We start from the raw sequence: 24,729 nt of genomic DNA on the forward strand, positions 1-24,729 counted from the left end.
GTTCCCAGACTAGGGGTGCAGAGAGGTGCGGGGGGCGCAGGGACAGAGGGGCTGGGGGTTCCCAGACTAGGGGTGCAGAGAGGTGCGGGGGGCGCAGGGACAGAGGGACTGGGGGTTCCCAGACTAGGGGTGCAGAGAGGTGCGGGGGGCGCAGGGACAGAGGGGCTGGGGGTTCCCAGACTAGGGGTGCAGAGAGGTGCGGGGGGCGCAGGGACAGAGGGACTGGGGGTTCCCAGACTAGGGGTGCAGAGAGGTGCGGGGGGCACAGGGACAGAGGGGCTGGGGGTTCCCAGACTAGGGGTGCAGAGAGGTGTGGGGGGCACAGGGACAGAGGGGCTGGGGGTTCCCAGACTAGGGGTGCAGAGAGGTGCGGGGGGCGCAGGGACAGAGGGACTGGGGGTTCCCAGACTAGGGGTGCAGAGAGGTGCGGGGGGCGCAGGGACAGAGGGGCTGGGGGTTCCCAGACTAGGGGTGCAGAGAGGTGCGGGGGGCGCAGGGACAGAGGGGCTGGGGGTTCCCAGACTAGGGGTGCAGAGTAGATGCCAGGGGTAGGTGGGCACCTGAACAGCAGGCGCTGTGAGCAGGGCTGTCCCAAGTGGGGCACAGGTCCTGAGGCAGCCCCCCCAGTGCCCTGGACATAAGACCCAGGGCAGCCCTTTCCCCTAGCCCTGCCCCTCCCCTGAGCACCTGGACCTGGAGAATTACGGGGGTCTCCATGTGGGGGAAGCAGGGTCCCCCAGCCGCTCACCACATGGGCATCAGGAGACAGAGCAGCTCTGCAGCCTGCCCTGCCCTGTCCCGCCCTGCGCCCTGCTTCCCTGGGGCTGGGGGCTCTGCGTCCTGTCCCCGGGGGGGGGGGTACGGGGAGCCCTGGGGCTGGGGGCTCTGCGTCCTGTCTCCGTGGGGGGGGGGGGGTACGGGGAGCCCTGGGGCTGGGGGTTCTACGTCCTGTCTCCGTCGGGGGGCGGTACGGGGAGCCCTGGGGCTGGGGGCTCTGCATCCTATCTCCGTGGGGGGGGAGTACGGGGAGCCCTGGGGCTGGGGGCTCTGCGTCCTGTCTCCGTGGGGGGGGGGGTACGGGGAGCCCTGGGGCTGGGGGCTCTGCGTCCTGTCTCCGTGGGGGGGGGGTACGGGGAGCCCTGGGGCTGGGGGCTCTGCGTCCTGTCTCCGTTGGGGGGGGGGGTACGGGGAGCCCTGGGGCTGGGGGCTCTGCGTCCTGTCTCCGTGGGGGGGGGGTACGGGGGCCCTAGGGCTGGGGGCTCTGCGTCCTGTCTCCGTGGGGGGGGGGGCACGGGGAGCCCTGGGGCTGGGGGCTCTGCGTCCTGTCTCCGTGGGGGTGGGGGTACGGGGAGCCCTGGGGCTGGGGGCTCTGCGTCCTGTCTCCATGGGGGGGGTGGGGGTACGGGGAGCCCTGGGGCTGGGGGCTCTGCGTCCTGTCTCCATGGGGGGGGGTACGGGGAGCCCTGGGGCTGGGGGCTCTGCGTCCTGTCTCCGTTGGGGGGGGGGTACGGGGAGCCCTGGGGCTGGGGGCTCTGCGTCCTGTCTCCGTGGGGGGGGTACGAGGAGCCCTGGGGCTGGGGGCTCTGCGTCCTGTCTCCGTGGGGGGGGGTACGAGGAGCCCTGGGGCTGGGGGCTCTGCGTCCTGTCTCCGTGGAGAAGCTGAGCCCCTGGCGGGCGGGGGGGGTCGCTGGGGGGGTCTCCAGGTGTCCGGTATTGACCCAGACAGTCCGGTATTTTCGCCTCCTGTCCAGTAAAAAAACCACCCGACAAACCGGCCACCTCCAATGTCCTGAGATTTCCGAAGTGGCCGGTATTGGCGGATTTTCTTTACCCGACAGGAGGCGAAGGGGCGGGAAGCAGGCGACTCTCCGGCGCCCAGCCCCTCCCCCTCCTGGTTCCGCAGGGAGCCGTCTTCTGGCTCCGAGCAGGAAAACAAGATGGCCGCCAGCCAAGAGCCCCAAAGGCCTTTCTTAAAGGGGCCTTGCTGGTTTTAAAATTGTTAAAATGTTTCTTGCTTAACTCTCAGGGGCCTTTTTTTTCTCAACAGAATTGTTTCCCCTTTTCTTTGGGGGGTCGGTATTTTTGGTTAAACTGTCTGACAACCCTCGCGGTGGGATGGCGGGGGCGGGGTAGGGGTAGGGGGCAGGGCCGCTCTGGGTCCTGTTGCCCGCCTGGTGAATGTGGGGGCCATCGTTCCCGTCCCGTCCATAGGGCGGTGGAGGTGGCTGCTGCGAGTGCCTGGGCGGCCGCCCCGACCCAGCCTGTGCACGGGGGTCTGGCTGAGCGTGCCTGGCCCCGGGTGCCAGCCTGTGCAGGGGGCTCTGGCTGAGCGTGCCTGGCCCCGGGTGCCAGCCTGTGCACGGGGCTCTGGCTGAGCGTGCCTGGCCCCGGGTGCCAGCCTGTGCACGGGGCTCTGGCTGAGCGTGCCTGGCCCCGGGTGCCAGCCTGTGCAGGGGGCTCTGGCTGAGCGTGCCTGGCCCCGGGTGCCAGCCTGTGCACCGGGGTCTGGCTGAGCGTGCCAGCCTGTGCACGGGGCTCTGGCTGAGCGTGCCTGGCCCCGGGTGCCAGCCTGTGCACGGGGCTCTGGCTGAGCGTGCCTGGCCCCGGGTGCCAGCCTGTGCAGGGGGCTCTGGCTGAGCGTGCCTGGCCCCGGGTGCCAGCCTGTGCACGGGGCTCTGGCTGAGCGTGCCTGGCCCCGGGTGCCAGCCTGTGCACGGGGCTCTGGCTGAGCGTGCCTGGCCCCGGGTGCCAGCCTGTGCACGGGGGTCTGGCTGAGCGTGCCTGGCCCCGGGTGCCAGCCTGTGCACGGGGGTCTGGCTGAGCGTGCCTGGCCCCGGGTGCCAGCCTGTGCACGGGGGTCTGGCTGAGCGTGCCTGGCCCCAACCCAGCCTGTGCACGGGGGTCTGGCTGAGCGTGCCTGGCCCCGGGTGCCAGCCTGTGCACGGGGGTCTGGCTGAGCGTGCCTGGCCCCGGGTGCCAGCCTGTGCACGGGGGTCTGGCTGAGCGTGCCTGGCCCCGGATGCCAGCCTGTGCACGGGGCTCTGGCTGAGCATGCCTGGCCCCGGGTGCCAGCCTGTGCACGGGGGTCTGGCTGAGCGTGCCTGGCCCCGGGTGCCAGCCTGTGCAGGGGGCTCTGGCTGAGCGTGCCTGGCCCCGGGTGCCAGCCTGTGCACGGGGGTCTGGCTGAGCGTGCCTGGCCCCGGGTGCCAGCCTGTGCACGGGGCTCTGGCTGAGCGTGCCTGGCCCCGGGTGCCAGCCTGTGCACGGGGGTCTGGCTGAGCGTGCCTGGCCCCGGGTGCCAGCCTGTGCACGGGGCTCTGGCTGAGCGTGCCTGGCCCCGGGTGCCAGCCTGTGCACGGGGCTCTGGCTGAGCGTGCCTGGCCCCGGGTGCCAGCCTGTGCACGGGGGTCTGGCTGAGCGTGCCTGGCCGCGGGTGCCAGCCTGTGCACGGGGCTCTGGCTGAGCGTGCCTGGCCCCGGGTGCCAGCCTGTGCACGGGGCTCTGGCTGAGCGTGCCTGGCCCCGGGTGCCAGCCTGTGCAGGGGGCTCTGGCTGAGCGTGCCTGGCCCCGGGTGCCAGCCTGTGCACCGGGGTCTGGCTGAGCGTGCCAGCCTGTGCACGGGGCTCTGGCTGAGCGTGCCTGGCCCCGGGTGCCAGCCTGTGCAGGGGGCTCTGGCTGAGCGTGCCTGGCCCCGGGTGCCAGCCTGTGCAGGGGGCTCTGGCTGAGCGTGCCTGGCCCCGGGTGCCAGCCTGTGCAGGGGGCTCTGGCTGAGCGTGCCTGGCCCCGGGTGCCAGCCTGTGCACGGGGGTCTGGCTGAGCGTGCCTGGCCCCGGGTGCCAGCCTGTGCACGGGGCTCTGGCTGAGCGTGCCTGGCCCCGGGTGCCAGCCTGTGCACGGGGGTCTGGCTGAGCGTGCCTGGCCCCGGGTGCCAGCCTGTGCACGGGGCTCTGGCTGAGCGTGCCTGGCCCCGGGTGCCAGCCTGTGCACGGGGGTCTGGCTGAGCGTGCTTGGCCCCGGGTGACAGCCTGTGCACGGGGGTCTGGCTGAGCGTGCTTGGCCCCGGGTGACAGCCTGTGCACGGGGGTCTGGCTGAGCGTGCTTGGCCCCGGGTGACAGCCTGTGCACGGGGGTCTGGCTGAGCGTGCTTGGCCCCGGGTGCCAGCCTGTGCACGGGGGTCTGGCTGAGCGTGCCTGGCCCCGGGTGCCAGCCCGTGCACGGGGGTCTGGCTGAGCGTGCCTGGCCCCAACCCAGCCTGTGCACGGGGCTCTGGCTGAGCGTGCCTGGCCCCGGGTGACAGCCCGTGCACGGGGGTCTGGCTGAGCGTGCCTGGCCCCGGGTGCCAGCCCGTGCACGGGGCTCTGGCTGAGCGTGCCTGGCCCCGGGTGCCAGCCCGTGCACGGGGCTCTGGCTGAGCGTGCCTGGCCCCGGGTGCCAGCCCGTGCACGGGGCTCTGGCTGAGCGTGCCTGGCCCCGGGTGCCAGCCCGTGCACGGGGGTCTGGCTGAGCGTGCCTGGCCCCGGGTGCCAGCCCGTGCACGGGGGTCTGGCTGAGCGTGCCTGGCCCCGGGTGCCAGCCTGTGCACGGGGGTCTGGCTGAGCCTGCCTGGCCCCGGGTGCCAGCCTGTGCACGGGGGTCTGGCTGAGCGTGCCTGGCCCCCGGTGCCAGCCTGTGCACGGGGGTCTGGCTGAGCGTGCCTGGCCCCGGGTGCCAGCCTGTGCACGGGGGTCTGGCTGAGCGTGCCTGGCCCCGGGTGCCAGCCTGTGCACGGGGGTCTGGCTGAGCGTGCCTGGCCCCAACCCAGCCTGTGCACGGGGGTCTGGCTGAGTGTGCCTGGCCCCGGGTGCCAGCCTGTGCACGGGGGTCTGGCTGAGTGTGCCTGGCCCCGGGTGCCAGTGTTTCTCCTGAGTTCTCACAGCCCCCCCTTCTCCTGGCAGTTCATGCTGGCGACAGACCACTTCCAGCTGGGCTACGGCGAGGGGGGCACTGCCGTGGGGTGCCCAACCCCGCCATCCCCTCTCCCCAGAGGCTGCAGTGGGACATTCCAGAGCAGGTAGGTTTTGCCTCCCCCACCCCGCCCCACTGGCCAGCAGAATGGCCCATGCGACCAGCCGGCACCGGGTCCTCCTGTGACGGCGCGTTGGGGTCCCCCATCTCCTGCACCCCGAAATGGCACAAACAGACTGCACCAGCCGGTGGAACAGAGGACGTTTATTGCCTCTCCAGGATACAGCGCAGCACAGATGTAATCTGGTCACAGAGCTGGGCTAGGATGCCTCAGGCCCCCTTGAGATGGGGGAGACTGGGCCCCTAAACTCCAGCCCCTTTCCCTAGGCTGTCTCCTCCATGCTCTCAGACAGCCAGCAACCAACTAACTTCCAGCCCTGCCCCCCAGCCAGGGCAGCATCCACCTTCCTTTGTTCCTCTCCATGGGGGGTGTCTGGCCACTGGTTTGCATAGTGACTCATCCTGTTTTGCTGGGTTGTGGTACCCACGGCAGCCAGTGGGGGTTCCCCCAGAGCCAGCAGCATAGAAACCAGCCAGGTACCCCCACTACGTCACAGTTCTCCCCCCTCCGAGAGCGAACTGAGCAGGGTCACTCCGCTCGTGACCTAGGGAAGTTCGGGTCCTCTGCGTGGGAACCCGCCCTGGGGACATGGGTGCTCCCCTTGACTCAGGCCGGCCGTGGCAAGGCCCCACATGTGCTGGCTTCCCTCTGTCCACTCGCCGCCCCGCTCCAGGGCGACTGGCACAGGCCTGTCCTCGGGGGTCACACCCACCCTTCCGCTGGCCTTGATCTCTCGCCAGGGTCTCTCGGGCCGGGGCCATGAGCCCAGTGAGCCTTCTCTGGACAGCCAGGGCGGCTTCCACCCCCGAAGCTCCATCCAGGGAGGTCTTCCCCTCCCATAACTCTCTCAGCGAGCCCAGAGGGTCTATCTGGGGTAGAGCCCCCAAGCCGCTTTCCTACTGTCTTGGGCCTTCCCGCCCTTCTGGCAGGAGTCACAGGACCGGCAGTACCGCTGCACGGCTGTAAAGATTCCCGGCCAATAGAAGTGCTGGAGCAGCCTCAGCCGGGTGCTCCGGATCCCCCGGTGGCCCCCAACGGGGACATCGTGGGCCAAATACAGCAGCTTGAGGCGATACCTTCGGGGGACGACCAGCTGCCGCTGGACCCCCCATGCCCTCACCTTCCTGGGGGGAAGCCATTCACGGAACAGGAGCCCACGCTCCCGCAGGAATCTCTCCTGGCCACCTCTCCCCCGGGACTGAGCTGCACGGAGGCCAGCCTGGTCCCTCAGGGTATGTCTACACTACCCTCCTAGTTCGAACTAGGAGGGTAATGTATGCATACCGCACTTGCTAATGAAGCCCGGGATTTGAATTTCCCGGGCTTCATTAGCATAAGCGGGGAGCCGCCATTTTTAAATCCCCGCTGCTTCGAACCCCGTGTCGCGCGGCTACACGGGGCTCGAACTAGGTAGTTCGGACTAGGGTGCCTATTCCGAACTACCGGTACTCCTCGTTTCACGAGGAGTAACGGTAGTTCGGAATAGGACCCTAGTCCGAACTACCTAGTTCGAGCCCCGTGTAGCCGCGCGACACGGGGTTCGAAGCAGCGGGGATTTAAAAATGGCGGCTCCCCGCTTATGCTAATGAAGCCCGGGAAATTCAAATCCCGGGCTTCATTAGCAAGTGCGGTATGCATACATTACCCCGCTAGTTCGAACTAGCGGGGTAGTGTAGACATACCCTCAGCCTCTGCAAGGAGGGGTCTGCCTGCACCTCAGCCTGGAATTCAGCTGCTGAGGCAGGGATCGGGACCTGTCCCCCACCTTTGCCTAGGTCCGGACTCCCAGCCTGGCTGGACCCCGTGTCCACTGGGATGGGACCCTGAGGACGCTGCCAGGAGTCCTTCCCTGGACCCACGTTGTCAGCCCCCCGCTGGCTCTGGGTGGTGACTAGAGCCCGCTGGGATTCATGGGGCCACTCCTCTAGGTCATTCCCCATCAGCACCTCGGTGGGCAAGTGCGGGTGCACCCCCACTTCCTTGAGGCCTTCCTTCGCCCCCCATTTCAGATGCACCCTGGCTACAGGCACCTTAAACGGGGACCCGTCTATGCCCTTCAGGGTCAGCTGCGCGTGGGGTAGTATCCGCTCTGGGGCCACTATGTCGGATCGGGCCAGAGTCACCTCCGCCCCCGTGTCCCAGAAACCCGTCACCTTCCTACCATCCACCTCCAGGGGTATGAGGCACTCGCTCCGCAGGGGCCGTCCTGCCCCCACCCGGTACACAGAGAAATCCGCCTTCTGAGAATCAGACCTCCCAGGGGGGGTGCACTGAGCATCCTTCCCCTCTCTCTGAGCTGAGGTTTTTCAGCCAGCCCCTGCCTCTGGGGCAGCCAGCCCTTCCTCCCGCCCCAGCCAGTTAACCCTGGAAAGTCCCCGGTCCTGGGACCTGGTGCACTGAGCCCTCTTGTGGCCTTTTTGCCCACAGTGATGGCAAGTTAGGCTTTGGGCTGTCTCTGTCCAGGGCCTGGCTGGTTTTCTGGGGGAACGATGACTGGTCCTGGTCCCTGGGGCTCGCCTCGGAGGTGTCTCTTTCCGTTGCTCCGCCGAGAACCGGTCTCTGCGCGATTCTCTTTCTCTCCGGGACTCCCGTTCACCCCCGGACCGGCTCTCCATGAACTCATCTGCCAGCCTCCCGGCCTCCTGGGGGTTCTCTGGTCTCCGGTCCTTGAGCCACAGCCTCAGTTTGGGTGGGCACGCTTCATAGAGCTGCTCCATCAAGACCAGCTTGAGCAGCTCCTCTGCGGTCTGGGCTCCGACTCCAGACACCCACTTGCGGCCGTATTGCGCCAGGCGGGAGGCCAGGTCCACATAGGTCTCCCGTGGCCCTTTCTGTACCCCCCAGAACTTCTTCCTGTACATCTCGGGGGTCAGCCCGAACTTGTGCAGCAGGGCTTCCTTGACTCGGTTGTAATCCCCTGGCTGTAGGTCCTCCAGCTGGCTGAGCACTCCGGCCGCCTCCTGGCTCAGTGCGGGGATGAGCTCCTGCAGCCAGTCAGCTGGGGGGACCCGTTGCAGTCCACAGGCCCTCTCAAAGGAGCTGAGGAATCCATCTATGTCACCCATGTCCTTCAATTGGGCCACCACGAGCCTCTCCAAGCGTCTGGCAGTCCTGGGACCTTGGGGCCCATCCGCACTTGGCGCAGCCGGTGCCCCGCCGGTTCTCCGCTCTGCCATGGCCAGCTCATGCTGCCGCTGCCTCTCTCGATCTTGGCGCTCCTTCTCTCGATCTTGGCGATCCCTTTCTCGGTCCTGGCGGTCCCTCTCTCGGTCCTCTACTTCCAATTCCTTCATCCGCAGCTGGATCTCCAGCCGCCGCAGCTCCGCTGGGCTGGCCCCTGCCCTAGATGGGCTATTACTTGCAGGCCTCCCGGGAGATGCTGTCTCATCTCTCCGGTGGGTTCCAGCGCTCCTCCCCCTCTCTGAGCCTGACACACTCTCAGGGGGGGTCTGGCTGCCTCCCCTGGGGACAAGATCCTGGCCCTGTGGCTGGTCATTTTCTTCCAGCTGGGTAATCAGCTGGGCCTTGGTTGCTTTCCACACAGGCAAGCCCCTCTCTCTGCACAGCCCCACCAGCTCTGCCTTCCAGAGTCGGGCGTAGGCCATCTGCCTGCTGGGCCCCTCGGTGCAGACTCACCAGTCTAGTGCTGCAGCGCCCCATGATCCCCAGGAACCGCTTTGCTCTGTCTCCAGCACGCCTGGCTCCAGGGCTCTTGCTTCTACTGCGCCTTGTCACTTGCCGCTGGAAGCTCCATCCACGGGGTGCAGTGCATCCCACCCCTGACACCAGTGTGACGGCGCGTTGGGGGTCCCCCATCTCTTGCACCCGAAAATGGCACAAACAGACTGCACCAGCCGGTGTAACAGAGGACATTTATTGCCTCTCCAGGATACAGCACAGCACAGATGGAATCTGGTCACAGAGCTGGGCTAGGATGCCTCAGGCCCCCTTGAGATGGGGAGACTGGGCCCCTAAACTCCAGCCCCTCTCCCTAGCCTGTCTCCTCCATGCTTCCAGCCAACAACTCACTAACCCTCTTCCAGCCCTGCCCCCCAGCCAGGGCAGCATCCACCTTCCTTTGTTCCTCTCCATGGGGGGTGTCTGGCCACTGGTTTGCATAGTGACTCATCCTGTTTTGCTGGGTCGTGGTACCCACGGCAGCCAGTGGGGGTTACCCCAGAGCCAGCAGCATAGAAACCAGCCAGGTACCCCCACTACGTCACACCTCCCCGCCCCCCCCGTTCTCCCAGGCTTGGGTGAGTTTTGCTGGGGCCGTGCAGTAGCAGCCCCTGCAGACATGGCCACGGGCTCTTCCCCCGCCAGGGTCTGTGTGGCCCCCGGGGGGCTGGGCTCTGGGGAAAGGAGGCCAAAGGGGCCGCGGCCCCAAGCAGGAGCTGGAGGCGGTGGAGCGAGGTGCCCGCAGGGACCCTGCCGCACGCGGCTTCGTTGGGTGGAGCAGGGCCTGGGACCCCGCACCGGGGCCTCCCGCCGTCCCCGCGGGGTCCCCTTGGCCCAGGGCCTGTGGCAAATCTGCGCCTGCCCGCGTTGGCCCGCACCAAGCATGCTCCAGCGGGGCCAGGCTCTGTGTGTGTGTGTGTGTGTCTGTCTGTCTGTCTGTCTCGGGGCCGGGCTGTGAGTGTGTGTGTGTGTGTGTGTCGGAGCCAGGCTCTGTGTGTGTGTGTGTGTCTGTCTGTCTGTCTCGGGGCCGGGCTGTGAGTGTGTGTGTGTGTGTGTGTGTGTGTGTCGGAGCCAGGCTCTGTGTGTGTGTGTGTGTCTGTCTGTCTGTCTCGGAGCCGGGTTGTGTGTGTTGTGTGTCTGTCTCGGAGCCGGGCTGTGTGTGTGTGTGTGTGTGTCGGAGCCAGGCTCTGTGTGTGTGTCTGTCTGTCTGTCTTGGGGCCGGGCTCTGTGTGTGTGTGTGCGTGTGTGTGTCGGAGCCAGGCTCTGTGTGTGTGTGTGTGTGTGTGTGTGTGTGTGTGTGTCTGTCTGTCTTGGGGCCGGGCTGTGAGTGTGTGTGTGTGTGTGTCTTGGGGCCGGGCTCTGTGTGTGTGTGTGCATGTGCCGGGCCAGGCTGTGTGTGTGTGTCTGTCTGTTGTGGGGCCGGGCTCTGTGTATATATGTGTGTGTGTGTCTGTCTGTCTGTCTCGGGGCTGGGCTGTGTGTGTGTGTGTGTGTGTCTGTCTGTCTGTCTGTCTCGGAGCCGGGCTGTGTGTGTGTGTGTCTTGGGGCCGGGCTGTGTGTGTGTGTGTCTCTCGGGGCCGGGCTGTGTGTGTGTGTGTGTGTGTGTGTCTTGGGGCCGGGCTGTGAGTGTGTGTGTGTGTGTGTGTGCGTCTTGGGGCCGGGCTCTGTGTGTGTTGTGTGTGTGTGTGTGTGTCTCGGAGCCAGGCTCTGTGTGTGTGTGTGTGTGTGTGTGTGTGTGTGTGTGTGTCTCGGAGCCAGGCTCTGTGTGTGTGTGTGTGTGTGTGTGTGTCTCGGAGCCAGGCTCTGTGTGTGTGTGTGTGTGTGTGTGTGTGTGTGTGTGTGTGTGTGTCTCGGAGCCAGGCTCTGTGTGTGTGTGTGTGTGTGTGTGTGTGTCTCGGAGCCAGGCTCTGTGTGTGTGTGTGTGTGTGTCGGAGCCAGGCTCTGTGTGTGTGTGTGTGTGTGTGTGTGTCTCGGAGCCAGGCTCTGTGTGTGTGTGTGTGTGTGTGTGTGTGTGTGTGTCTCGGAGCCAGGCTCTGTGTGTGTGTGTGTGTGTGTGTCGGAGCCAGGCTCTGTGTGTGTGTGTGTGTGTGTGTCGGAGCCAGGCTCTGTGTGTGTGTGTGTGTGTGTATGTCTCGGAGCCAGGCTCTGTGTGTGTGTGTGTGTGTGTGTCGGAGCCAGGCTCTGTGTGTGTGTGTGTGTGTGTGTGCGTGTGTGCGTGTGCGTGTGTGTCTCGGAGCCAGGCTCTGTGTGTGTGTGTGCGTGTGTCTCGGAGCCAGGCTCTGTGTGTGTGTGTGTGTGTGTGTGTGTGTGTGTGTCTGTCTGTCTGTCTCTCGGAGCCAGGCTCTGTGTGTGTGTGTGTGTGTGTGCGTGTGTCTCGGAGCCAGGCTCTGTGTGTGTGTGTGTGTGTGTGTGTGTGTGTCTGTCTGTCTGTCTCTCGGAGCCAGGCTCTGTATGTGTGTGTGTGTGTGCGTGTGTCTCGGAGCCAGGCTCTGTGTGTGTGTGTGTGTGTGTGTGTCTGTCTGTCTGTCTGTCTCTCGGAGCCAGGCTCTGTGTGTGTTTGTGTGTGTGTGCGTGTGTCTCGGAGCCAGGCTCTGTGTGTGTGTGTGTGTGTGTGTGTGTGTGTGTGTGTGTCTGTCTGTCTCTCGGAGCCAGGCTCTGTGTGTGTGTGTGTCTCGGGGCCAGAGGAGGCTGCACTCACTCATACGGCGGGAGAATGTATCGGCGCGGCCCTGGACTCGCGGCGGGCGGGAGCTCTCCTCCCTGGGCAGGCTCCAGGCCCCCGGGGAAGGCTGCGTCTCCGGACCATGGGCCCACGGCGCCGGGCCTGTGCGTGGGACGCTGGCTGGCTGGGGACACAGCTGGCTTCCACCTCCCCCCTGTGCCGGCATCCGGGGAACGGCGCCACCGTCCCCGTTCCGGCGCGAGTGTCCTGGGAGGAGCCGTCTGGCAGCCTGGCCCCAGGGACGTCGCGTAGAGCTCCGAGCAGCTCAGCCGGCCGCGCAGTCGTCCTGCCTCGGCTCTGGGCCAGACGGCGAGAGGCCTGAGGGACGGGACGGGACGGGACGGCCTCTTGTTCTGCAGCGGGCAGGGAGAGGCGGCCCTCCGCCCTCCCCCTGAGCCTCTGGCCCCTCTGACCAGCCGCCACCTCCCCGGTGCCAGGAGAGCCCGGGGGACCCCGCGGCTGGGACGTGGCCAGAGGCCCGGGGCGCAGGGATCGGGGCGTCTAGTTGACTTTGCGTCCCCCTGCTCCCTCCCCACAGCAGCCTCAGCCAGGCATGCGCTGCCCTGCTATAGCACGGGCGGGAGGGGCCCCGCAGTGGGACCGCTGGCCCCATGCTTCCCGTGGGCAGCGCCCCTAAGCCGGGCGCTGGGGCGGCTGCGCAGAGTTCAGTGCCACCCGGCTGGTCAGCAGGGCGCCCGGGGCTGGCCTGTTTCTGCCAGTGGTGCACACCCGCACAGGCCTCCGTGCACACGTGTTCCGCACCGGGGAAGGGTAGCGGGAAGGTTGGCTTTCGGCCTGTGCAGAACACGCGTCGGCTCCCCTCCCCCAGGGACGTTAACCCCTTCACGCCTGCAGGGAAGCCCGTGCCGTGGGGGGGCGTCTGTCTGTGACCAGGGTCCCCCTGCACTGGGCTGTGCGATTCTGACTCACCCTCATGGGGATTAACCCAGGGTCTGTCTACACTCCCCCGCTGGTTCGAACTAGGGGGTAATGGAGTCATCCGCAGTTGCAAATGAAGCTCGGGATTTGAATTTCCCGGGCTTCATTTGCATAAGCCGGCCGGTGCCATTTTTAAATGCCGGTAGTTCGGACTGCGTGCCGTGCGGCTACACGCGGCTACACGCGGCACGGACTAGCTAGTTCGGACGAGGCTTCTGTTCCAAACTACCGTTACTCCTCATTCCACGAGGAGTACAGTTAGTTCAGATTAGAAGCCGAATCCGAACTAGCTAGTCCGTGCCGCGTGTAGCCGCGTGTAGCCGCACGGCACGCAGTCCGAACTACCGGCATTTAAAAATGGCGCCGGCCGGCTTCATGCAAAGGAAGCCCGGGAAATTCAAATCCCGGGCTTCATTTGCAACTGCGGATGACTCCATTACCCCCTAGTTCGAACCAGCGGGGGAGTGTAGACAGACCCCCTGACACCTGGGCTCAGCCGGAGCAGATACCAAGGCTCTTCCGGGGGGCGGGGGGAGACAAAGGGGGGGGGAGACGGACACCTGGCGGGGGGGGCCTGGGCGCTGGGCAGTCTGGGCTGGGCAAAGGTGAAGAGAAGTGACTAAGCTGAGCACTGGGGGCTCAGGGGCCTGTGGACCCCCCCCAAGGGGGCTGAGGCTGCCTGCCCCTCACCCCACTGTCCACATCGAACCCGGGCTGGGCTGTATCTCGGAGAAGCAATAAACCGTCTGTACGACTGGCCGGCAGAGTCCCATCTCGCTGAGGACGGGGTGCAGGGTCCGGGGCCCCCGACGCGCCGTCACGGCCACACACAGCGAGGGGAAACCGAGTCACAGACTATGGCACAGGCGCCCCGGCTCCCCTCTGTGCTGGGAATGACCGACTGGGCTGCGCCGTGCCAACGGGCCAGCCTTGCGCGGGGGACTCTGTCTGCTCCTGTGGGTGCGCCCTGCCTTGCCCCCGGGCTCCGCCGCGCCGCGCTGTGTGGGGCGGGCCCCCCGGGCACCAGATGGGCCCCGAGGGAGGGAGAAGCCAGCTGGGGGGTCCCGCCTGGGCGCTGCTGCTCTGGGAGGTGTGGCTGGGCCTGTGTCCGGCTGGGGGAGCTGCCCGGCCCAGGCAGACACTGCGGGGGGGCGGCCCGGGGAGGAGGTTCATGGGAGACCCCGCGGGCTCGGCCCCCCTCCCTTCCCAGGCGGCATGAGCCGGTGCTCTCTGCAGGGCAGGCAGGCCATCGACAGCTCCCTGCGCCTGGCCCAGGCGCTGGCCGCCGACGTGGATTTCCAGTGCTTCCTCTTCACCCGCTTCGGCAAGGGCCTCATCAAACGCTGCAAGGTCAGCCCCGACGCCTTCCTCCAGATCGCCCTGCAGCTGGCTCACTTCCGGGTAAGAGCGCGGGGGCGCAGGCCGGCTCGCTCGGTCCTGGGGGGCGCAGGCCGGCTCGCTCGGTCCTGGGGGGGGCAGGCCGGCTCGCTCGGTCCTGGGGGGGGGCAGGCCGGCTCGCTCGGTCCTGGGGGGCGCAGGCCGGCTCGCTCGGTCCTGGGGGGCGCAGGCCGGCTCGCTCGGTCCTGGGGGGCGCAGGCCGGCTCGCTCGGTCCTGGGGGGCGCAGGCCGGCTCGCTCGGTTCTGGGGGGGGCGCAGGCCGGCTCGCTCGGTCCTGGGGGGGGCTCAGGCCGGCTCGCTCGGTCCTGGGGGGGGGCGCAGGCCGGCTCGCTCGGTTCTGGGGGGCTCAGGCCGGCTCGCTCGGTCCTGGGGGGGGCAGGCCGGCTCGCTCGGTCCTGGGGGGTGCAGGCCGGCTCGCTCGGTCCTGGGGGTGCAGGCCGGCTCGCTCGGTCCTGGGGGGTGCAGGCCGGCTCGCTCGGTCCTTGGGGGGGGCGCAGGCCGGCTCGCTCGGTCCTGGGGGGCGCAGGCTGGCTCGCTCGGTCCTGGGGGGTGCAGGCCGGCTCGCTCGGTCCTGGGGGGGGCAGGCCGGCTCGCTCGGTCCTGGGGGGGGCAGGCCGGCTCGCTCGGTCCTGGGGGGGGCAGGCTGGCTCGCTCGGTCCTGGGGGGGGCAGGCCGGCTCGCTCGGTCCTGGGGGGGGCAGGCCGGCTCGCTCGGTCCTGGGGGGCTCAGGCCGGCTCGCTCGGTCCTTGGGGGGGCTCAGGCCGGCTCGCTCGGTCCTGGGGGGGCAGGCCGGCTCGCTCGGTCCTGGGGGGGGCAGGCCGGCTCGCTCGGTCCTGGGGGGGGCAGGCCGGCTCGCTCGGTCCTGGGGGGGGCAGGCCGGCTCGCTCAGTCCTGGAGGGGGCGCAGGCCGGCTCGCTCGGTCCTTGGGGGGGCTCAGGCCGGCTCGCTCGGTCCTTGGGGGGGGCTCAGGCCGGCTCGCTCGGTCTTTGGGGGCTCAGGCCGGCTCGCTCGGTCCTTGGGGGGGGCTCAGGCCGGCTCGCTCGGTCCTTGGGGGGGGCTCAGGCCGGCTCGCTCGGTCCTCAGGGGGCTCAGGCCGGCTCGCTCGGTCCTTGGGGGGCTCAGGCCGGCTCGCTCGGTCCTGGGGGGGGCTCAGGCCGGCTCGCTCGGTCCTCGGGGGGCTCAGGCCGGCTCGCTCGGTCCTGGGGGGGGCTCAGGCCGGCTCGCTCGGTCCTCGGGGGCTCAGGCCGACTCGCTCGGTCCTGGGGGGGGTTGAGGCCGGCTCGCTCGGTCCTGGGGGGGCTCAGGCCGGCTCGCTCGGTCCTCGGGGGCTCAGGCCGGCTCGCTCGGTCCTGGGGGGGCTCAGGCCGGCTCGCTCGGTCCTCGGGGGGCTCAGGCCGGCTCGCTCGGTCCTGGGGGGGCTCAGGCCGGCTCGCTCGGTCCTGGGGGGGCTCAGGCTGGCTCGCTCGGTTCTGGGGGGGGTTGAGGCCGGCTCGCTCGGTCCTGGGGGGGCTCAGGCCGGCTCGCTCGGTCCTGGGGGGGCTCAGGCCGGCTCGCTCGGTTCTGGGGGGGGGTTGAGGCCAGTTCAGTCAGTTCTGGGGGGGCTGAGGCCACTGGCAGGAGGCAGCTGGCGCCCCCATGTGCTGCCCGCGCTGGGGGGTGGTAAGAGCCCTGCTCCTGCAGGCTGGGGGCAGGGGACGGTCTCGGCCGCGCTGCTGCAGGGAGAAGGGGAACGCGTGGAGCCGGGTGCCGGTGGCTTGGAGCGAGCTTGGCTCTGGTGAGAGTTTGGGGCTGGCGGGGGCCAGGCCCGCCCATGGGGGGGCAGAGGGGTCCTGGCGACTCAAAGGGGCCCGGGGCTCCTGGCCACAGCACCCAGGCCCTTGAACTCACTGTGGAGCCCTGGGCCGGCCCCACGCCCTGCCCGGGGGCCCATGGGAGCTGGGGGCCCCTTGCCAGGTGGCTCGTCCACTTGGGGGCTGGGCTGCACCCGCTGGTCCCTGCTAGGGGGGCCTGAGCGAGGGGCCCCCGTGGGCAAGGGGGGAGGGGGGCGCTGCTCAGTCTCCCCCTCCTGCCTCCCCCCCACCTCCCCCCAGGACAAGGGCTGCTTCTGCCTCACCTACGAGGCCTCCATGACGCGCCTCTTCCGGGAGGGCAGGACCGAGACCGTGAGATCCTGCACCAGCGAGTCCACGGCCTTCGTGCGCAGCATGATGGACCCCGCTCGCAGCGTGAGTGTCACTCAGCCAGCCCCCCCAGGCCCCACCCCCGCAGCCAGCCCCCCCAGGCCCCACCCCCTCAGCCAGCCCCCCAGGCCCCACCCCCTTCAGCCAGCCCCCCCCAGGCCCCACCCCCGCAGCCAGCCCCCCCAGGCCCCACCCTCTTCAGCCAGCCCCCCCAGGCCCCACCCCCGCAGCCAGCCCCCCCAGGCTCCACCCCCTTCAGCCAGCCCCCCCAGGTCCCACCCCCGCAGCCAGCCCCCCCAGGCCCCACCCCCTTCAGCCAGGCCCCACCCCCGCAGCCAGGCCCCCACCCCACCCCCTCAGCCAGCCCCCCCAGGCCCCACCCCTGCAGCCAGCCCCCCAGGCTCCACCCCCTCAGCCAGCCCCCCCAGGCCCCACCCCCGCAGCCAGCCCCCCCAGGCCCCACCCCCGCAGCCAGGCCCCACCCCCGCAGCCAGCCCCCCCAGGCCCCACCCCCTTCAGCCAGGCCCCCACCCCACCCCCTCAGCCAGCCCCCCCAGGCCCCACCCCCTCAGCCAGCCCCCCCCAGGCCCCACCCCCTTCAGCCAGGCCCCACCCGCGCAGCCAGGCCCCCACCCCACCCCCTCAGCCAGCCCCCCCAGGCCCCACCCTCTTCAGCCTCGTGGAATGAGGTTTTCCAAGGTGGTCGATAAGGGTTTCCCTTGTTGACCGCGGAGCATCCAGACTACCACGCCGTGCCGCCAAACAGCTGATCAGCTCAGCGCGGCAGCCATTTTGATGTAAATGAAGCGGCGATTATTTAAATCGCTGCTTCATTTCTCTTTTTCGAGTCCACTAATCTACATGGCTCCGTCGACAGAGCCATGTACCCACAGAGCAAACAGGCTGTTTACAGATATCACCAACCATCAGGCTTTGGGGCACAGGACTGGCCCTCGTTAGCACATTTCAAACTAGAAACAGAGTCACACTTCCGATTTCTAACCTGACACACGAGAATGACACAGACACAAACCCAGGGTGTACCGCTGCGGCAGATTGTAACTGTACAGTCGATGGCGGCAGGGCTGTTCCCTGCTCCGGCTCACCGAATGCAGATCGGGGGTGTGACGGACCGGGCCGTGTCTGGGCACAGCTGAGGGCGTCCGCTCAGGGCGAATTGCTCAAATCCAGGGCTCCTTACAGCCCCCAGACTGGTGACCTCTCCAAACAGGCCACAAACCAGTCTCACAGAGCGCTTCAGCAGCCTGCCTGAAGCCTCCTGAGCAAAACCCCTCCGACACCCCAGCAATATCCGTGCCCCAGATGGCCCCGGGCCTCATACACAGGTGGGGGGTCCTAACACCCAATCCCACCTACCCCGAACAAGTCCTGTCCGGTTCCAAGAAACCAGCCACAGATCCCTGGTCAATTTACCCTCTGGATCTTACCCACAAATCCCGCTGGGCCAATCCTTTAGAATCTAAACTCTAAAGGTTTATTATCACAAGAAAGAAAAGCCTGAGAGTGAGGTTATTAAAGTACAGTACGTTACATGCACCGAATCTCCCAGTCCTCGATGCAGGCTCTAGCAGAGATGTTGCAGCTGCTGGTTTAAAAGTTCTTATTGCACATCCTGTGATCAGGATGGGTTCACAGGTCTTCCGGGCTCTTCAATCCCTGCAGTGCTGCCTCTGGGATGAAGTGCTGAGCTGAGAACAAAATGGCATCGACCACATGGCCTCTTTATACTCCTCCCTGGCCTCTTCTAGTATGTAGCAGGTCACCTGGTCCTCAGCCTCTCTGTGTTCCCTGCTGGCTGCTCTCAGGACAGCCCCCATTCTTTGGGTGTGTCTTTGGCCCATTGAGAACCATTGTCCCACAGGTAATTAGCATGTCCACAGGCTCCACAGGCTCGGCCCTGCCCAATGCTTAACCACGTGCAGGGAAATCTTCAGTTTCCACACAGATTACAGATCTACACACACAGACATTATACACTCACATAAACAGTGTACACAGGATCAGAAAACAACAAGCTCCCATTCAATACCCCACATGGCTCCCTTTCATACAGATTTCTGGGGCCAACACCCCCACCTAGGGGTGCAGCAGCGATCTGGCTGCTTCCCTCCAATTCGGTAATGTGACAGGGGGCCTGTTGCATAAATTGCTGGTTTCGTCCCCTTGGAGGCTAGTCTGATTTACCCCAAGAAGAGAGTCACACTTTCAGGCTGGGTCCAACTCAAGTTTATTGGTTGCAACCAAGGTACGGCTAAGGAACTCAATGTTCAAAGCAGAGCCGACCCCCAACGTCTCATAGGCAGGGGTTTTTATAGGGTTCACATCCTTCCTGGTTTAGGTGCCTTAACATGATAGGTTACTTCATCTTTGACACTTAGCATTCCTATAGGTCAGGTTAATTTTCCAAATGAGGTTAAATACAGTGCCTACTTGCTGACTTTGCAGTTACAGCTGTGTTACATTCATTCACTTTTGCTGAACAATGGGCGAGCCATACTTCCCTTTTTCCTTTCCTGCTTGAGCCGGTCACAAGTTTAAAGGATGTGGAATCTATCCATATCTCTACTTAACAGAAGACTGGTTTCACTTCCCCTCGTCTCCTTATTATAAGTTATTACCTGTGACAGGCCTTGACCTTTGTCATGTCTTACTCCTATACAAATAGCAAATATATCTAAGCATTAGCAATGTATGTATATTGTACATGCCCCTCATAGGGGAATCAATGGCTCCGGGGGATTTGACTTCCCTTTTACACATCAGGCCCCACAAGAGACCTTAAATCCCTCGCCTCTACAGGCTTCTGCTTAAAAGCTCCCCAAGGTCACAGATTCCCTGGTCTTGGGAGCTGCCACCACCAAGTGAGGGAAAAAAAATCCCCCCCTTCTTGAACCCAGGAAGAAATCACTTGGAAACATCTTCCGGAGGGGAACCCCAAGCTCTTCTACCACAAGAGAGCTTGAAAAAACCCACGGCAACCTCTGCTAGCTGACCTCTCAGTCTTAGCCACGCACACGCAGACCTCCTGGTACCTTCCAGGACACACGGATCAGATCGTCGCCTTAAAAAGGGGAATTTTATTAACAAACCAGAAAGCTACACTTGGAAAGCAGACTTGGTTTCTCCCTTTCTCACCACAGCAGCTGGAGCGTCTGAAGCTCTTCCGTGTGGCTGCGGAGAAGCACCAGCTCATGTACCGCCTGGCCATGACGGGCGCCGGCATCGACCGACACCTCTTCTGCCTCTACGTGGTCTCCAAGTACCTGGGGGTGGAGTCCCCCTTCCTGGCACAGGTGAGGGCTCCCTGGGGTCTCCACAGCCTGCAGGGCAGGGTGTGCACTGCACCAAGGCAGCCTGGGCCTCCCAAGGAACCCTGGCCCTGCCGGGGCTGTCTGAGTGGGGGCCTGCAGGATCTGCCTTCCACCTTGTCCCGGCTCGGAGTGAGGAGCTCGAGGGAGACGTGCTCTCCACGTTTGGTTCACACAGGCAAATCCAGCAGGGGAGGGAGCAGCAATAGAGAAGGGGGGTGCAGAGGGGAGGGGAATGGGCATTAGAGGAGAGAAGGGGGCAGGGCCAGCCATAGTCAGGACGGCTTGCCTGGCAAGAGAGAGCCCAGCAGCCCGCCCATTGAATGGTATACCCCCCTTCTAGTCTACCTCATGCACCCCCCATTGAATGGTATACCCCCCTCTAGTCTACCGCATGCACCCCCCATTGAATGGTATACCCCCCTTCTAGTCTACCGCATGCACCCCCCCATTGAATGGTATACCCCCTCTAGTCTACCGCATGCACCCCCCATTGAATGGTATACCCCCCTCTAGTCTACCGCATGCACCCCCCATTGAATGGTATACCCCTTTCTAGTCTACCGCATGCACCCCCCCATTGAATGGTATACCCCCCTCTAGTCTACCACATGCACCCCCCCCATTGAATGGTATACCCCCCTTCTAGTCTACCGCATGCACCCCCCCATTGAATGGTATACCCCCTTCTAGTCTACCGCATGCACCCCCCATTGAATGGTATACCCCCCTCTAGTCTACCGCATGCACCCCCCATTGAATGGTATACCCCCTTCTAGTCTACCGCATGCACCCCCCATTGAATGGTATACCCCCTTCTAGTCTACCGCATGCACCCCCCCATTGAATGGTATACCCCTCTTCTAGTCTACCGCATGCACCCCCCATTGAATGGTATACCCCCTCTAGTCTACCGCATGCACCCCCCCATTGAATGGTATACCCCTCTTCTAGTCTACCGCATGCACCCCCCATTGAATGGTATACCCCCTTCTAGTCTACCGCATGCACCCCCCCATTGAATGGTATACCCCTCTTCTAGTCTACCGCATGCACCCCCCATTGAATGGTATACCCCCCTCTAGTCTACCGCATGCACCCCCCCATTGAATGGTATACCCCTCTTCTAGTCTACTGCATGCACCCCCCCATTGAATGGTATACCCCTCTTCTAGTCTACCGCATGCAACCCCCATTGAATGGTATACCCCTCTTCTAGTCTACCGCATGCACCCCCCCATTGAATGGTATACCCCCTCTAGTCTACCGCATGCACCCCCCATTGAATGGTATACCCCCCTCTAGTCTACCGCATGCACCCCCCCATTGAATGGCATACCCCTTTCTAGTCTACTGCATGCACCCCCCCATTGAATGGTATACCCCTTTCTAGTCTACCGCATGCACCCCCCATTGAATGGTATACCCCTTTCTAGTCTACCTCATGCACCCCCCATTGAATGGTATACCCCTTTCTAGTCTACCTCATGCACCCCCCATTGAATGGTATACCCCTTTCTAGTCTACCTCATGCACCCCCCCATTGAATGGTATACCCCCTCTAGTCTACCGCGTGCACCCCCCCATTGAATGGTATACCCCCCCATGGCTTGTTATACCCCCTCCTGCCCTACCGCATGCACCCCCCATGGCCTGGTATAACCTCCTCCTACCCTACTGCATGCTGATCCTGCCAGGCTGGAGGAGGCTGCCTCTGGCCTGGCCTCGAGCTCCCCAGCCCTGGGTGCAGCGCTGGCTCTGTTCCCGGCTCCGGGCGGTCTCTGCCGCGGGTCGCGGGCGGGAGGGGTGGGGCTGGCGGGTGGTGGCGTTCACCGGCCCGTGGCTCTGTGCAGGTGCTGGCGGAGCCCTGGCGTCTCTCCACCAGCCAGACGCCCCAGCAGCAGCTCGGCCTGTATGACCCGGAGAAGACCCAGAACCTCGTCTCCGCCGGGGGCGGCTTTGGCCCGGTCAGTGTCTCCCCTGCCCTGGGGCTGGGGGCTGCTTGGGGCAGGGCAGACGGTGGAGCAAGGCTGCTCCGCGTGGGCGGGGCCCTGCCGTTTCTCTGGGCGTCTGGCGCTGCTGCAGCTCGCGGGACGTCAGCCCTCGTGTTCCCCGCCCCCCGGGACCTGACCCGGGGACCACTCCAGCCTGCCGGGCACCGGGACGGGCGCCACCCTCCGCACGGCTGATCCTGGCTCTGGCTGCCGGGCTCCCCCCGCGGCTGCGCGGCCCCCGTCGGACTCTGGCTCCCCCCCCACGGCTGCGCGGCCCCGTCGGACTCTGGCTCCCCCCCCACGGCTGCGCGGCCCCCGTCGGACTCTGGCTCCCCCCCCACGGCTGCGCGGCCCCCGTCGGACTCTGGCTCCCCCCGCGGCTGCACGGCCCCGTCGGACTCTGGCTCCCCCCCGCGGCTGCGCGGCCCCCGCCGGACTCTGGCTCCCCCCCGCGGCTGCGCGGCCCCCGTCGGACTCTGTCTCCCCCCGCGGCTGCGCGGCCCCGTCGGACTCTGGCTCCCCCCCCCCCGCGGCTGCGCGGCCCCCGTCGGACTCTGGCTCCCCCCGCGGCTGCGCGGCCCCCGTCGGACTCTGTCTCCCCCCGCGGCTGCGCGGCCCCGTCGGACTCTGGCTCCCCCCCCGCGGCTGCGCGGCCCCCATCGGACTCTGGCTCCCCCCGCGGCTGCGCTGCCCCCGTCGGACTCTGGCTCCCCCCGCGGCTGCGCGGCCCCGTCGGACTCTGGCTGCCGGGCTCCCCCCGCGGCTGCGCGGCCCCGTCGGACTCTGGCTCCCCCCCCGCGGCTGCGCGGCCCCGTCGGACTCTGGCTCCCCCCGCGGCTGCACGGCCCCCGTCGGACTCTGGCTCCCCCCCGCGGCTGCGCGGCCCCCGTCGGACTCTGGCTCCCCCCCCGCGGCTGCACGGCCCCCGTCGGACTCTGGCTCCCCCCCCGCGGCTGCACGGCCCCCGTCGGACTCTGGCTCCCCCCCGCGGCTGCGCGGCCCCCGTCGGACTCTGGCTCCCCCCGCGGCTGCACGGCCCCCGTCGGACTCTGGCTCCCCCCCCGCGGCTGCGCGGCCCCCGTCGGACTCTGGCTCCCCCCCCGCGGCTGCGCGGCCCCGTCGGACTCTGGCTCCCCCCGCGGCTGCGCGGCCCCCGTCGGACTCTGGCTCCCCCCCCGCGGCTGCGCGGCCCCCGTCGGACTCTGGCTCCCCCCCCGCGGCTGCGCGGCCCCGTCGGACTCTGGCTCCCCCCCGCGGCTGCGCGGCCCCGTCGGACTCTGGCTCCCCCCCGCGGCTGCGCGGCCCCCGTCGGACTCTGGCTCCCCCCGCGGCTGCGCGGCCCCCGTCGGACTCTGGCTCCCCCCGCGGCTGCGGGGCCCCGTCGGACTCTGGCTCCCCCCGCGGCTGCACGGCCCCCGTCGGACTCTGGCTCCCCCCCGCGGCTGCGCGGCCCCGTCGGACTCTGGCTCCCCCCCCGCGGCTGCACGGCCCCGTCGGACTCTGGCTCCCCCCGCGGCTGCACGGCCCCGTCGGACTCTGGCTCCCCCCCCGCGGCTGCGCGGCCCCCGTCGGACTCTGGCTCCCCCCCCGCGGCTGCGCGGCCCCCGTCGGACTCTGGCTCCCCCCCCGCGGCTGCGCGGCCCCCGTCGGACTCTGGCTCCCCCCGCGGCTGCGCGGCCCCCGTCGGACTCTGGCTCCCCCCGCGGCTGCACGGCCCCGTCGGACTCTGGCTCCCCCCCCGCGGCCCCGTCGGACTCTGGCTCCCCCCCCGCGGCTGCGCGGCCCCGTCGGACTCTGGCTCCCCCCCCGCGGCTGCTCGGCCCCGTCGGACTCTGGCTCCCCCCCCGCGGCTGCGCGGCCCCGTCGGACTCTGGCTCCCCCCCCGCGGCTGCACGGCCCCCGTCGGACTCTGGCTCCCCCCGCGGCTGCGCGGCCCCGTCGGACTCTGGCTGCCGGGCTCCCCCTGCGGCTGCGCGGCCCCCGTCGGACTCTGGCTGCCGGGCTCCCCCCCGCGGCTGCGCGGCCCCGTCGGACTCTGGCTGCCGGGCTCCCCTGCCGACTGGCTCCCCGCGCCGCGGCCCATCCCTCTCTGTCCCCGCAGGTTGCTGACGACGGCTACGGCGTCTCTTACATCATCTCTGGCGAGAACCTGCTGACGTTCCACATCTCCAGCAAGTTCTCCAGCCCCGAGACGGTGAGTCGGCTCCGGCCCGGCAGGCGGGCGCTCAGCAGCTGTCCCAGCTCGCCCTGGGAGATGCGCCCTGGGGAACGCCTGGCCGGGCAGCGGGACCGACCCCTGACCCTCATTGGCCTCTCTCTGACGCCCGCCCAGTCCTCAGCAGGACGGACGGTTCCACTGACCCTCTCCCCGTCCTACCCCATGGGGCTTGTCCTGGGGCAGCACCCCGCTTCCGGAGCACGATGGGCCCCCATCCTGCCTGTCCCCCCAGCACCCCTCTGCCAAGGGCCTGGGACCCGCCCCCTCTTGGGGCTTCCCGCGCTGCCCCTGTTAGCCAGCCCCCCCCCGCGAGCCGGGAGCCTGGGACCAGCCCCTTCCTGGGCGTCCCGCGCTGCCCCTGTTAACCAGCCCCCCCCCGCGAGCCGGGAGCCTGGGACCAGCCCCTTCCTGGGCGTCCCGCGCTGCCCCTGTTAACCAGCCCCCCCCCCCCCCGCGAGCCGGGAGCCTGGGACCAGCCCCTTCCTGGGCGTCCCGCGCTGCCCCTGTTAACCAGGCCCTGTCTCCCCCCAGGACTCCAGGCGCTTCGGGAAGAACATCTGCCAGGCCATGCTGGACATCGCGGCCCTCCTGAGTCCTGCCAGCCTGGAGGCCAACTGACCGTGTGCACCAGGGGCCGCAGAACACGCCCTTGGGCCAGCGCTGGCCCCGCCGGGGGACGCTGCCTGGCAGAGCCCCCCGGGGCCGCAGGGCCCTGCCGATGGGCAGACTGAGGGCGGGGGGTCCCTCCACCACCCATACTTATAAAGGAGGCTCTTGCTGTGACGCCCGCCTGGCTGCTCAGTGGCGGAGCGGGGGGAGGGCGAGGCAGGAGCCGCGGCGCCGAGGACCAGAGCCCCGGGCTCCGTATCCCGTTCTGACGGCCGGGGGCAGCCGCGGGGAGCCCAGCCCTGCCGGGGAAACAGACCCAGGCAGCAGAGTCTGGCCGGGCAGGTGGCTGGGCCTCTGGGAGAGAAGCCTGGTCCGAATGGGATGGATGGGCTTAGGGTGGAGTTGGGGGGAGTGACAGAGCTACGGCAGGGCATGGGGGTCAGTGGGGTGGGGATGCAGGGATGGGGTCTAGCTGGCTTGGGGGGGTCAGTGGGATGGAGGGATGCAGGGATGGGCTCTGGCTGGCTCTGGGGGTCAGAGGGATGGAGGGATACAGGGATGGGCTCTGGCTGGCTTGAGGGGGGGGGTCAGTGGGA

The 24,729-nt window shown here is 67.4% G+C and overlaps 2 protein-coding genes across 3 annotated transcripts in view; both read left to right on the top strand.

Moving 5' to 3' along the window:
* CPT1B (carnitine palmitoyltransferase 1B) overlaps positions 1-24,307 on the top strand; it is a 68,213-nt gene extending 43,906 nt beyond the window's left edge. Inside the window, 8 exon segments of the mRNA XM_089777683.1 lie at positions 4,936-4,975; positions 4,978-5,051; positions 13,642-13,806; positions 15,894-16,028; positions 19,145-19,297; positions 21,166-21,279; positions 23,408-23,500; positions 24,056-24,307. Of these exon segments, the coding sequence (XP_089633809.1) occupies positions 4,936-4,975; positions 4,978-5,051; positions 13,642-13,806; positions 15,894-16,028; positions 19,145-19,297; positions 21,166-21,279; positions 23,408-23,500; positions 24,056-24,142 (861 nt within the window). The 3' untranslated portion in view covers positions 24,143-24,307.
* LOC112547409 (C-type lectin-like) overlaps positions 1-24,729 on the top strand; it is a 416,253-nt gene that overhangs the window by 165,170 nt on the left and 226,354 nt on the right. The gene's annotated exons all lie outside the window — the stretch shown is intronic.

This window comes from Pelodiscus sinensis, chromosome 1 (genome assembly GCF_052426305.1).
Source record: "Pelodiscus sinensis isolate ZL-2025 chromosome 1, ASM5242630v1, whole genome shotgun sequence".
In the NCBI taxonomy this organism is placed as follows: Eukaryota; Metazoa; Chordata; order Testudines; family Trionychidae; genus Pelodiscus; species Pelodiscus sinensis.